Source organism: Gymnoscopelus microlampas, assembly GCF_963454915.1.
Source record: "Gymnoscopelus microlampas genome assembly, chromosome: 6".
NCBI classification, from domain to species: domain Eukaryota; kingdom Metazoa; phylum Chordata; class Actinopteri; order Myctophiformes; family Myctophidae; genus Gymnoscopelus; species Gymnoscopelus microlampas.
Window position 1 is genome coordinate 57,512,928 of NC_139943.1, and position 14,813 is coordinate 57,527,740.

Sequence of the window (14,813 nt, forward strand, 5' to 3'; positions counted from 1 at the left end):
GCATAAATAGCAACTTACGTTAGTACTCCATAGCAGTGTTAGCAACAATTCACTTGCAACAAACAGTTTCTTTTTTGGTTTTGCTTAGTTTTTAACAATTGCTAGCCACTTTTGGTCAAATCTACAGTATATTCCATACATTAGTGTTACACTATTATTGTATCATGTCCATCTTAAAGACACAAATATATATTACCGAAATCACATACACATTATTAAAGGAAGTACCCCAGCCTAAGGCCCAGCCATCTATCTCCCATATAGATGGGGTTATTGCTCTAAGTCTAATGATCAATACAATGTCCTGATTTGAAAGACAATATTTCAAATTAAGAGGATAAAAAATAAAGGTTATTATGTGTATGTGGACGATCAAAATGTGTTAGAAATATTTTATTTGCATGTGGTGTCATGATTAAAATTAATTTTCATACGCCACACTGACTATCAAGAAAATAAAAACATGCCACTTCATGTCAGAAAGGTTGCCGACCCCTGCCATACTCATGTTCATCAGAGAACTCCATATATGGGCACAAAAGGAATACAGACAGATACAGAAATCTCCAAATACATGCAAGGGATAATTGATGGGTAGCCGGTCATTATTGATAAATAAATCCCGACAGGGTGATTAGGCACCAACGCATAGCGGAGTAGACGCTTATTACACGGCTACTAATAAATAAATGAATAAATTGACCCAAAAGTAACAACAAAACAAAGTATTTCCTTGCTTACGGCAATGAAAGTATGCCATTGTGGTGGATATACACACACAGGACAATCATTAAGTACAGTTATAATTCACAATGTTTACATTAGTTTTGTTCCACTTTACCAGAGGCAGTATTTCCTTTAAATGCATAACCTGTGCTGTTACCTTTAAGAGAAAATGCACACCTCCGAGGTGATGACGTAATTACCTGCGCGACAGGTCTGTTGTTATTGTTTTTCGTTTGAAATAAACGGAGTGCTACTTGGCTCTTCAAAGAGGAATAAATCTCCGTTGTTTCTCTGCCTGCACTCCTACATTGGTGACCCCTTTTACTCTTGGACGTTTCCAGAGTTTACTGAACATGTCTGCTACACTAAAGTTGCCCGACTTTTGGGAACGGAACGCAAGTGCTTGGTTCGCACAGGCGGAGGCTCAATTCGCCATCAAGGACATAACGGTGGACGAAACAAAGTTTTATCATGTCGTGACGTCCCTTACCAGCTCAACTGCGGGAAGAGTGGTGAGCCTACTAGAACGTCCTCCAATACGGAACAAATACACCACTCTGAAGACGCATCTACTGGAGACGTTTGGACTTAATGAATCCGAACGTGCGCGCCAACTACTCTCCCTTCCCGGTCTCGGCGACAGTAAGCCTTCTGAGCTGATGGATCACATGCTGGCTCTGCTGGGAGACCATCATCCGTGTTTTCTTTTTAAGGAGTTATTCCTGCAGCAGCTTCCAGAACAGGTTCGTTTGGCACTTGCAAATTCACCTATTACTGATTTTCGTCAACTGGCCAGGGAGGCAGACAAATTTTTCTCAGCTGGAAAAAAGTGTTTTGCAGCCACGCCCCCTTCCACCTCCAGTGCCACCAGTGATGACTATATGCACCAGCCATACTCCATCTCTGCCACCACCACTGTGCCCCGACGTGCAAAGCAGTCAGGAGGATTGTGTTTCTACCACGCCAAGTTGGCAACAAAGCCAAGAAATGCCTGCCCCCCTGTACATTCAGTGCGTCGGGAAACGCACCGGCCGCCACCTATTAGCAGCCGTGGGTGTCGGCCGTTCCGGCGGCTTGCTGTTTATTACTGACTCCCTCTCCGGTCGTCGCTTTCTTTGTGACACAGGCGCCCACATGAGTGCGCTGCCAGCATCAGCCACAGACATTCGAGCAGGGCCACGCGGCCCCCCCCTTGTGGCTGCCAATGGCAGCACAATCCACACCTTTGGCACACGCACTGTGACGGTGTGTTTTGCTGGTCAGCGTTTCACCTGGGATTTTGTGTCAGCAAAAGTGTCCATCCCCCTCTTGGGTGCTGATTTCTTTTTTGCCAACAAGCTTCTTGTGGATGTGAGGAACCGCCGCCTTGTCCACGCCGAGACATTCGGCTCATTTCCCTGTGAACACAGTGACAATGCCCCGACAAAGCTGTCCAGTGCCCTCTCGCCCACTGATGACTTTTCTCACCTCCTCGAGGAGTTCTCAGACATCACCGCACCTACCTTCTCATCCGCCTCCGCCAAACATGGCGTGTTGCACTACATCTCCACCGATGGCCCACCTGTGCACGCCAAGGCCCGCCGTCTTGACCCACACAAGCTCGCTATTGCAAGGGCTGAGTTCGACGCCATGGAACGCCTTGGCATTGTTCGTCGGTCGAACAGTCCGTGGGCCTCCCCCCTTCACCTGGTGCCCAAGCCCAATGGTGGTTGGCGCCCGTGCGGTGACTACCGGCGCCTTAATGCTGTCACTACACCGGACCGCTACCCTATTCCGCACATTCACGACTTTTCAGCCCACCTGGCGGGTGCGTCTATTTTTTCCAAAGTGGACCTCGTCCGGGGCTATCACCAGGTACCCGTTCAGCCTCAGGACATTCCCAAAACAGCGGTGATCACCCCATTTGGGCTTTTTGAGTTTCTCAGGATGCCATTCGGCCTGAAAAGTGCTGCCCAGACCTTTCAGCGTTTGATGGACACTGTGCTGCGTGACTTGTCGTTCATTTTTGTCTACCTGGACGACATCCTGGTGGCCAGCACATCTAAGACAGAGCACTTGTCACACCTGCGTATCCTCTTCAGTCGTCTCCAGCAGCACGGCTTGATCATCAACCCAGCGAAATGCCAGTTTGGACTGTCTTCCATGGATTTCCTGGGCCACCACATCACTACGGCCGGGGCGGTTCCACTGCCATCGAAGGTGGAGGCAGTGCTGAAGCTCCCGCAACCTCTCACTGTCAAGGCTCTACAAGAGTTCTGCGGCATGGTAAATTTTTACCACCGTTTTGTGCCTCGCGCTGCCAACCTCATGCGGCCCCTATACAGTGCTCTCAAGGGTAAAATGACTCCTAAGCACGCCATTTCTTGGTCCACGGACATGTTGGCGGCTTTCTCTGCCACAAAAGATGCCCTTGCAGACGCAACTATGCTGCCTCACCCTGTGCCTGAGGCCCCGGTTGCCTTGACCACGGACGCCTCTGACTATGCTGTTGGCGCTGTTCTCCAGCAGTTGGTCAATAGTGTTTGGCAGCCGCTCGCTTTTTTTAGCCGCCAACTTCGGTCCAGCGAGCAGAAATATAGCACTTTTGACCGTGAACTCCTCGCCCTGTACTTAGCCGTCCGACACTTCCGTTTCCTGCTGGAAGCTCGTCCCTTCACTGCCTTTGTAGACCACAAGCCTTTGACCTTCGCCATGGCCAAGGTGTCGGAACCATGGTCTGCCAGGCAGCAGCGCCACCTGGCTTTCATCTCTGAATTCACCACGGACATCCAACACGTGGCGGGAAAAGACAATCCCGTGGCTGACTGCCTCTCCCGTGTGGTCATTGGCGCTGTCCACCTCGGAATAGATTATGCCCGAATGGCTGTGGACCAGGCCTCGGACCCCGACATTCAGGCGTACAGAACGGCGGTCACTGGCCTCCAGTTGGCGGACGTCCCGTTCGGCGATGACGGCACCATGCTGCTCTGCGATGTGTCTCTGGCCCTGCCCCGTCCTGTGGTGCCGCAGACGGCAAGTTTTCGACACCATACATGGCCTCTCGCACCCGGGCTGCAAGCCGTCACAACGTCTTGTGGCGGCAAAGTTTGTCTGGCATGGCCTGAAGAAGGACATTCGCGGCTGGGTCAGAACCTGCGTGGCATGCCAACGCTCGAAGATCCATCGCCATGTTAAGGCCCCATTGGAGCAGTTCACAGTTCCTGAAAGGCGTTTTGATCATGTCAATGTTGACCTGGTGGGACCCCTTCCTCCCTCCAGGGGATTTACTCACCTCCTGACTATGGTGGACCGGACCACCCGTTGGCCGGAGGTTGTCCCGCTGTCAGCAACGACTTCAGCTGACGTGGCCCGGGCCTTCATCGGTACCTGGGTCGCCCGGTTCGGGGCCCCCTCTGACCTTTCTTCTGATCGTGGGCCCCAGTTCACTTCCGAACTCTGGAATTATGTTGCCCGTCAGTTAGGTGTCTCACTCCACCGCACTACAGCATACCACCCTCAGGCCAACGGCATGTGTGAACGATTTCACAGAGACATGAAGGCCGCCCTTAAGGCTTCTCTCACGGACGACGGTTGGGTCGACAAACTCCCATGGGTGATGCTGGGGATTAGGACAGCGCCTAAGGAGGACCTCCTTTCTTCCTCTGCAGAGTTAGTTTATGGCCAAACCCTCAGAGTCCCGGGTGATTTTATTCCCGCACTACAGTCCCCTGGTCTGCTGCTGACCAACGGAGTAGTCTCCTGGACACTGCCCGTACCTTCCTACCAATCCCAACCTCGCACCACTGCCTGCCCCAGGTGCACATGCCTCCCGACCTGCGAGCAGCAGGGTATGTGTTCATCCGCCACGATGCCCATCGGGGACCCCTGCAACCACCGTACGATGGCCCTTATCGGGTTGTGGAGGCTGGCGACAAGACATTTGTCATCGATATCGGGGGCAGGCTGGATCGCGTCTCAGTGGACCCACCTGGATTTGGGCCGCTCTGTTGAGGTGGCTCAGGCACCACGCCGCGGCCGGCCCCCGGGTAGGGCTGCCATGGAACAGGTCCGGCCCCCTTTGAACCCCCCGCACGGCCACCCGCCGCCTGCTCACCGTCAGCGACCTTCTGTCACCCTCCCGCTTCACTCCCCTCTGCCTGCCCAGGAGCTTCGGAATAGCTTTGGGCGGGTCATTCGGGTCCCTGGTCGTTTCACTGGGCCAGTTCTTGTGAATTCTGGGGGGACGTGTGTGGTGGATATACACACACAGGACAATCATTAAGTACAGTTATAATTCACAATGTTTACATTAGTTTTGTTCCACTTTACCAGAGGCAGTATTTCCTTTAAATGCATAACCTGTGCTGTTACCTTTAAGAGAAAATGCACACCTCCGAGGTGATGACGTAATTACCTGCGCGACAGGTCTGTTGTTATTGTTTTTCGTTTGAAATAAACGGAGTGCTACTTGGCTCTTCAAAGAGGAATAAATCTCCGTCGTTTCTCTGCCTGCACTCCTACACCATAAGTGTTGCGCTGGGTGGACACGATCGCCTCGGAAAACAAGGAAGTGTTGATCAAAAAGAATACATTTTGGTAACTGCATTGTCTATTTCTCGGGTCTAATGTTTTCAAAAACATTCTTGAGAGCAATGTTTAGTTGTAAATGACATGGTGTCTTTGTTTACATGGCTGTCATGTCGGATACAGCATAAAATCAAGCAACGCAGGTTGATATGAGCAGGTGCTCTGAGCCTTTGATTGGACAACGGTGTGTTAATGAGCTCATCAGTCATTATCCTTCTATAACACCAAGGGGGCCCTGGCACTGCAACTGAAAATCAACATTTTGTTTAGTCAGTCGGAGACCCCTCGTCTTTTTTATCCACTTGGAGATGATCCACTTCCAACTTCCACTAAGCATATTTCAATATAAAACCTGTGTTGTCACATTACACGTTTGCAATTGTGTAAAATGTACAAAGTTGTAGGAGGAAGTCCAATTTATATTGAAGCCATTTGACACTTCACAAACAAGGAAAATAACGGAACTGGACCAAACGCATTAATTTGGCAAAACTTTATATTTACGATAAGCCAACCATGTGCTTGTGACTTACAAAATGTAGACACTTTGGAAGTGCGTTCTCTCTTTCGACTTCCGCTACGTGGCAGCAGTTAGTAGTGAGTCAAAATGATCTCATCTGGTTAACTTACAGCCTATCATAGTCTTGCACTCAGAATTACAATAACTACTGTGCTGTAAACATGTAAAGAACGAAACAGACCTACAATGGCAATAATGTAACATGGCAAAGAGGGATATAATTTATAACGTCGAGTGACATTCTAACATTGTTGTTGCAAACGTTGCAATTAAGCTTAGTTTGCACTGCGTCGTTTTTTCAGTATCCACACCAGTTCATTAGACCGATGTCTAACAACTCCGTCTGTCTGTCCAGTGAGTGCTTTCTGCTTGGTACTGCGGTCAGTACACTACACTGCGCTGCCAAGAGCAGAATCAGATTATTAAAATGGGGCGGGACCGGTGAAAGCATGCACAAGCACAAATAACAGATCTTGAAGCTAACAACGCGTAGAGTTGCGACACGTTGTTAGCTTGTAGATCTGTTATTTTTGGCGAATGACACCACCATACTACAGAAGTATAAATTAAAGGTTTCATGACATTCAGTTTTACAACATATTAAAAGTCTTTGTCATGGTCCTTCAAACGTGTATAAAAAGTTTTAACTGAAAATTCCACTCCAGTTATCCATTGCAGGTGTTTTTCTCTCACATTTCTAAAGCCTTGTCAACTGCAATGAAAAAAATAATCTTTGCCTGCGGGTGTCGCTGTTGAGGGATTTTGCCTGTCAATTATCACCTCTGCTCCGCCCCCCCCCCCCAAAGGAAAGGATAGGGGAGGGGAGGGGCAAGGAGGAGAGTGGGCGGGATTAATGGCCTGTGACTTCACTGTCCAAGGGCCAATCTCAGATTACTTTTCAGCCTAATTATTCAGAAAACCCCAGACCACAGAAAATCCCCTGAATGTTCAAAGTTCCTTTAAGGTAGGCTATAGAACTACAACTCATAGAATATGCACTCGCCGTATCGCAATCTAACCGATCTCTCTGAAATCAGAGATTTTGGGTCGGGCCCGGCCCGAAAACGTTGTGCGGGTTCGGGCAGAATCGGAGAACTCTAAGCCAGAGCACAGAGCAATGTTTGTGCAAAGTGTGGTGTCCGTTTGAGCGCTTGTGTATTGTGAGACCCTCTCCAACGCTGACTCCGAACTCCATGTGTGTCGGCCTCAATTCTGGTAGCTGGATGTGCTTATTATTTAGTTACTGCAATGCAATGGGCTCAATGTGTCATGAGGTCCATGGGGTATGTATTGTAATCACTGTGTACAGTATGTGTCACATCAGTGTGGTAGAGAGGGATAGTTGTGGTGTTGCCCTATTCACTTACATGAGGAAATGGAGAGGGGCTCCATATCCTCATGTAAGTGAATAGGTTTGGTGTTTGGTTTGCAGCGTCACAATTCAAAGAGTGTTCTTAAATAAATAGTGATCAATACTAATCCTTCCCATCTGAAACCCACCGATCATTACAATACTGTAGTCCATGATGTACAGATGTGCCACTTCAAAACTTCACATGTCCTGCCATCGCCAAGACAGTAAATTTTCAGGGGATTCCCAGGGCAATAAGAGGGACAAAGAAGGGCATTTAAAATGCTGAATTATTTTGATGATCACTGCTTTTATGATGCTAATTAATTTGAGCAACTGGTCAAATCACCTTTCGCCTCATAATGAGTCTGACACCTTCTTAAGCACACATTCTTTTGTTCTCATGTATATGGATGTCTGTTGAAGGGAAAAACGGGGATGTGTAGTGACAACTTCTTTTCAGGGGCAAAACAGTGCATTTTAAGGGCAGAAAAGGGAGGAAAAAAATGCATTTTCAGGGGACTTTCAGGGAAAGAACAGTAACGTGTGAAGTTTTGAAGTGGCACATCTGTATGGTTGCTCAGCCCTCTCTATATTATGACACTGTAGTAGACCTAGCTACAGGCCTAGTACAACATTGCACCTGTTGAGTCACTATTTCATCACCCCTGGGCCAGATGTCATCAGTAGTAAACACACACCTGCCTTTGCTTGCCCAGCTAATGTTTAATTTGCATCCACCTGGGTATAGTCTGTTGTTGCCAGACGATCAGTGTGATCAGAAGTGTTTAGAGACTCACTGGTAATTTTCCATGTGCTGGAGCTCACACAACCTGTTCCTCTAGTGCACACGAGGGATGACGTTGTCTTTTTGTTTTTCTTTTGCTAAAACAAATACAATTAAAATGTGTTAAACATTAAGAAATATTTCAAAATCATGTATGAGCATAGGCATTTTAATAAATAGAGGCACAATACAAGGCAGGTGTCACACACAAGGCAAGTGTGCACAGCAAATAGGCAGACTAGTATATCTAGTACCACTAGTATACTACTATTAGCTTTAACTAGTAGATTTTATACTAATACCATTTCCAGGCCACCACTCAACATTTTTGTCATTAACTCGTTCAGTGCCAATGATGTGTAACACGCCCATTTTTTTCCAAAGCCCAGAGTGCGATTGAAAACCGTGTTTTCAGTGTTAACGCTAGATGGCGCTGTTCACCAACCTATGAGTGATCCTATGACTTCTGGAGATGAGTAGATCCGGAAATAATGTGATCACAACAAACCCAGCCCCGTCCAATCTAATGTTAAAGGATTTGCTAATTTCTTGTTTTTTCGCCGTTTTTGCCGAGAACAAGCTATATTCAACAGGCAATAACTAAAGAATGGAGGGTCGCGGTGACACTTTTTTTTCTCCGATGGAAGCAGAGACACTCCTCCGTCTTTTGCGACACTCAATGTGCCGATCGTCCTGTAGCGAAATATTCCGTGGCTCTTGAAAGGTTAGTAAAGATGCTCTAAAACGCTGACACTGTCCGACTTAATGAATTCATTAAATTCTGGCACTCAATGAGTTAATTTGGTAAGTTGTGCTAGAAGAATATAAATAAATGGCATGGAATCAGCAGCTTGGAGGTGGATAAAATGTTTCATGACATCAACCGTAGAATGGCTGCAGGAAGCTGTCCATTAGTCTGATGCCCCAATAGTCTGATAAATGTAATCTATTATTAACAAGGTGATCAGCAATAAAAATATATCCGTATAAAAGTATTGTTATAAAATACACAGAACATGTATTATCATTGGATTTCTTTTTCTTTATGTCTTGGTGGCACCTCGACCCATGATGGATTTCTTAGTGTTTCTCTCAGGTTTCAAAAGGATTATATAACACTTTGGTCCAAACAACGCCACCAATAGGCCATAACTGGATGCTAAAATAGCAAATACCTCCACTACATCTGCATATTTGCCTGGAGAGCTGATATATGCTGGGATGAAGGCTATCCACACGGCACAGAAGATCAACATGCTGAAAGTGATTAACTTGGCTTCATTGAAGTTGTCTGGAAGATTCCTTGCCATGAATGCTAGGACGAAGCTGAGGAGTGCCAGTAAACCAATATAACCTAGTAACACTGCAAAACCAACTGTTGATCCCACTTCACACTCATAGATTATCTTATCACTGTAGTATTGTGTGTTTTCATGAGGAGTTGGTGAGGCAGACACAAGCCAGGCTGTGCAGATTATTGCCTGAATGGAAGTAAGAGCCAGAACTGTTCCTCTCTGTTGCATAACACTGAAAAACTTCATAATGTCTGCACCTCCAGGCTTGGAGGCCTTGAACACAGCCAACACCATGAACTGGGCGTGGCTCCCTGATGGAAGCACAAAGGTTCACAATGTAGGTGTGGTCAAGCAGTCAGCCTCCGGAGATGAAGAACTCATCCTTGATGAAGACAGAATCTTCTGGAACTTTGAAACAAACAAGGTCACTTTGGCTTTCTAAAATAACTAATGTTGAGCTCATGATGTGAATGTAATTGAGTTTAGACTGAAACGGATCATTGTTACTTTCCTCTGCAGCCTCCTCGGTCAGTGTGCAGTGAGAGCTGTTCCCCTGGAAACCGTGTGGCCAGAAGGAAAGGAGAACCAGTCTGCTGCTTTGACTGCATTGCTTGTTCTGAGGGAGAGGTCAGCAATCAGACAGGTTGGTTTACAGTCACTAGTCTCAAACCCAAGCTAAATGCAGACTCTTTTTTTGGGTGTGTTTTGTATCCCTTTTTCTTCCCAATTTAGTCGTTAGGCCAAATAATTCCTCTCCACACACGTTTGTGTGTTGTCACTGCTATTGTATCCTACTGACTGAGGAGCCCCCACCGGGAGGAACGTGCCTTCGTCCTGCTTCTCCTGCCCAACATGCTGCCCAAGCCTGTAGGAGTACGTGCAGTGACAAATTTCACCCTCCCCGCCCGGCTCCCCCCGAACACGGGCCAATAGGCTCTATGCACAGCAGCCATATTGGGAATGAATTGGGCCCCTTCCTTACTTCCTTCACAGGTGTTACCAATGATACTAATTAAGGCTCAGTTCCATTTAGTGTGGCATAGTGGTTGTCTTATTTTCAAGGACCCCCATAACTCTGAGAGTGTACAAATGGAACCAAATGGACCCTAAGGGTCCATTTGGTTCCATTTGTACACTCTCAGAGTTACACACCCACCATAAGGGGCCATTTGGGAACCAAAATGGAGTGTTTCTAGTGAGCCAACATGCACGTTATCAGCACCCTGACCAGAATGGAACAGAGTCGTCATTAGCATCATTGGTAACACCTGTGAAGGAAGTAAGAAGCGGCCCAATTTCTTTCCAATATGGCTGCTGTGCATAGAGCCTAGTGTTTCGTATAAAGTCATAGAGCAGAGGCTGATACGCACTGTCCAGCTCGGTTAACAACACAGACAGACTACTAGAGAGAGATGTGCATCTGCGGAACGTCACTGTTTATTTACTGACATCAAACTTGGAAAAGGGAGAGAACACTCGTTTAGCTGATCACTCGTCACATTGTTTTTTCTTCTCTCTCTCTTGGGGTCCATAAGCATATTTCCACATGTCCTCACATCAAGTTGTAAACATTGACAACTACTTTGACATGAGGGGGAGGTGGGACCTTTGCTCTATTTGCAGAGTCCTCTGCAACTGATGTAGTGAGCGTGAGTCAGATCACCTGGCTCACAGGCCAAGCATTTTTTCTAACAGCGGATAATAAAGTGTTTAAATTGTGGCGATTTACGAACGTAACTTGGTCTAATTTCATCCACGGTCCATTTCCATTACAGGAATTAAGGGACATTATGGGAAAATGTGAAAGTTGAATTGCAAGTTCAGATCGATTGGTCGAGGAGGAGATAAATGGATGAGGACAGACAGACAGACAGACAGACAGACAGACAGACAGACAGACAGACAGACAGACAGACAGACAGACAGACAGAAGGAAGGACAGAGGTTTCCACATTCATAGTAGGATGTATAAATGTAGGTTATCTTTAGGACAACACTTTACTTATCTCTCTCTTTAGACTCTACAGAGTGCACCAGCTGTCCAGAGCACTTCTGGTCCAGTCCCCAGCGTGACCACTGTGTCCCTAAGAGCGCGGAGTTCCTCTCCTACCATGAAGCCCTGGGTATCTCCTTGACAACCATCTCATTGCTAGGCACACTTATCTGTGCCATTATCATGGGAATCTTCATATATCATCGAGACACACCCATGGTACGCGCCAACAACTCAGAACTCAGCTTCCAACTTTTGATGTCACTCAAACTATGTTTCATGTGCTCACTTCTGTTCATTGGCCGTCCCAGACTCTGGACTTGTCAACTGAGGCATGCAGTGTTTGGGATCAGCTTTGTGCTGTGTGTCTCTTGTATCCTGGTAAACCCTCATGACTGTCCTGCTCTGTCTATAACCTCCTCCCCCCTTCTCTAAACCCATTGTCCAGTTCTTACGTTTTATACACAGTGCTCTGCCATCCCCTGTGCCACGTTGTGGCATTATGTAATCTTTCACAACGCCCATTTGAGACGAGGCAGGGCTTAACATACATTATTTGTATTAGTATTATTCTTTCTGGACATAATGGGGGATGGGAACTGAGTCAGGGGGGGATGTTCTAAATTTAAATACAGCAATGCATTAATATTCAAAAATAAAATGTTCTTTGTAATTTGTACTTTTTGAATATTTACTTCAGTATATATGGAACTAATATGTACTCTATGGACCCCCTGAGTGTCTGGAATAAAGTTTGAATTGAATTGAATTGTCAACCACTTTCCACAACTACTCCAGCACCAAGCCACTCACCCACCCCCATGTCAACATGGACAACTTTTAATATGCTGTAGGCCGTAACCTTGTAGTCTTTCAATACAGCCACATGACAAACTAGACTACAGCGTAGTTGCCTATTAGTGGGTGAATGGGGAGTCAAATTCCAATGGGGAATCAAAACACGGAAAAACACCTGCAACTGAGAATATACTTTGAGATCCATGACATGATCCAAGTCTTAAAGTACTCAAGGACTTGTACTGTCCACTACAGCCCAGATATGGAGATTACTGATGTCATAGTACTGACCAGAGCCACTGAGCTGTGTCAGTGACGGATCAGAAACACTACAGGTCACATATTACCGACACACGGTTCATGTAGCTCTAAATAGTTACAAGAGTCGTTTGAAAAGATTGTTTTCTTTGGGATCATCACCAATTCATCATCAATTCTGTTTTAAAGGGCCTATATCATGGCATGTCACTTTTTCCTAGTTTTTGGTCATTTTTGGGCTTCTGTGATGTCCCTAAAATAATATATTAATAAATAATAATAATCTGGCTATACGTCAATATTCAAATTAGCTATTGAGAGGGTGGGCCAGCCGGTGGGTGGGCTGGCAGACCACCGCGGCCTGTCACTATGACCCAGACCTAATCATAAACAAACCCGATACACCCATTTATAGGCATACATGGCTGTCCAGAGCCACAGAGCCGACCGCTATGCCCATACATGGTCATGCACACATTGTATATGGGACCAATCGACTTCAAACTAAGCACGCACATCGGCAAGGAGTCGAGGGAGAGCGGTGCCCGACATCCAGAGCCTTCTATTGGAGTTACGTCAACTAGGGGGCAGAAACAGCGCCGGTCACGTCGTTCATGTAAACTCGAAATAGTGACAAACGCTCATAGACTCCAGTGCATTCCGTAAAGTTCCGGTTCAGAACTTTGTCACTATTCCCCATTTGGAAGGCTCTGCACAACTCTCCTTATATGGCTCTGCCAACATCAAGTCGTTTAGATAGGCGGTTGCATAGAACTGCAGATCCGACCAATATGTCCATATATAGGCATGTATGGATATCCAGTTATCAAAACCCACCGATCCAACCAATATGCCCATATTATGCCATCCTACTATAATTCTAGTAATCTCACGGCGGTGTCTTGGGTGGGTCTTGGGTGGACTCTTGATCAAACTGCAGGTTTCGCGAGAGAAACAAGCAGCAAGGTCTATGAAAACGAGGCCAAACCAAACGAACCCTATACCACCAACATTGGAGTAACATGCCTACGCCATTCTCCGTGCTGATATATATATATATATATATATATATATATATATATATATATATATATATATATATATATATATATATATATATGGTGGCGCCACGACGGGATGCGCGCGGGGGAGAAACCGCGCGACAGGACGTGCATTAACCCCACGTTTGCAACGACTTTCGTCTGCGCCCTTCACCGGGTATGGTCTAGTACAGCATAATAGAGCCAAGGACAGACAATGGGAAACACCGTTGTTCCTCACCCTTCCACACCATTGTTCCCCTTATGTGTCTTATGCTTGGCCTATCCAGACAGTGGGCATGTTTAATATTTGGCCAATCAGTGACGCTCTTCTTGGTGACGACACCATTTTAGCTCGTTGTCTCTCTCTGTGGGTCTGGTTGGTTTAAACAGAACAACAAGTATGGCGTCGCACAACAGCGGGAGAACAAATGTCCGTAAGAAAAGCTATCTTCACAGAAATTTAAGGGTTTCGCTGCAGACTCTCTCTGCTGAGGAAAGTCTCATACAAATTGAAAATGCAATAGAGAGGAGAACAAACGACAGCAAACTCAGAGGAGTTAAACAAGTACTCCTGGAATTGCTACCCTGTGGATGTGTTGATTTTGACTTCGGCTTCGAGCTGTTCTGTGCTTCTTTCAATGGTCGACCACAACGACAATATTTTCGGGATAGTCTCATGGACGAGACATCCGGCATCCCTGTTTTAATATACAGAGGGAAATCGGGTCAACAATTCATAATTTTAAACAATGGGAGTGTTGCACTGGAGAGCATTTTCCTTCACCTGGTTGAGGAGGATGAAGAACAGCACGAAGAATATGGAGAAGAAGTCACTGCTGAACTCGTACATCGTACCATTGACTCAATGGTCAATGAGTATGACAGAATGGTTTCCAAAGCCCTACTCTCAATATCTGCGGGTAAAAGGGACACACAATTTGGCATGACTTCCACCAGAGCTGCCAAGCAGTTGAGAGACCTTGAACAACGACTGGAGGCGTGGGAGGCCTGCGAATCTGAGGCGGAGATTTCAGTCAACCATAGGCTTGCTGACCGCATCAAGAGTCTGAAGACTAGAGTAGACGCTGCCACAGAGAAAATACAAGCTGTTGCAGATGGCCCCCAGACAGAGTTGGCGATTTGGAGACAGAGAGATCCTCTCTGCAGGAGTCACTGGAGCATGTCAATACATTAAAGGTAACATAATCTGTATACTGTTGATCACAATCCTTTGTGCAACTACAAACCATTGTTTTATCGTATGTTTTAAATAGATCTACAAACACATTGTGAGCTGTTAGATCAGCTATTCTCTGTTCTTCATACAAAGTGTATATAAGTGTATATAGGGCTTAAGTGGTGAAGGCTGACTCAATTTGTATGTGCACATATTCTGTGCACATACAAATTCTGTATTAAACTTGTGGTGTTTTCATGTATAGTTGAAGGAGACACCGTACACAAAGCAGTGCTTCA

At 46.3% G+C, this 14,813-nt stretch overlaps 1 protein-coding gene across 1 annotated transcript in view; it reads right to left on the reverse strand.

The window, feature by feature from the left end:
• Window positions 1-8,993: 8,993 nt before the first annotated feature.
• LOC311047075 (extracellular calcium-sensing receptor-like) overlaps window positions 8,994-14,813 on the reverse strand; it is a gene marked incomplete at both ends in the record, with an annotated part of 68,431 nt that continues 62,611 nt past the window's right edge. Inside the window, one exon of the mRNA XM_084059660.1 lies at window positions 8,994-9,477. Coding sequence (XP_083915786.1) covers window positions 8,994-9,477 — 484 coding nt within the window. The remainder of the gene's footprint in view (window positions 9,478-14,813) is intronic.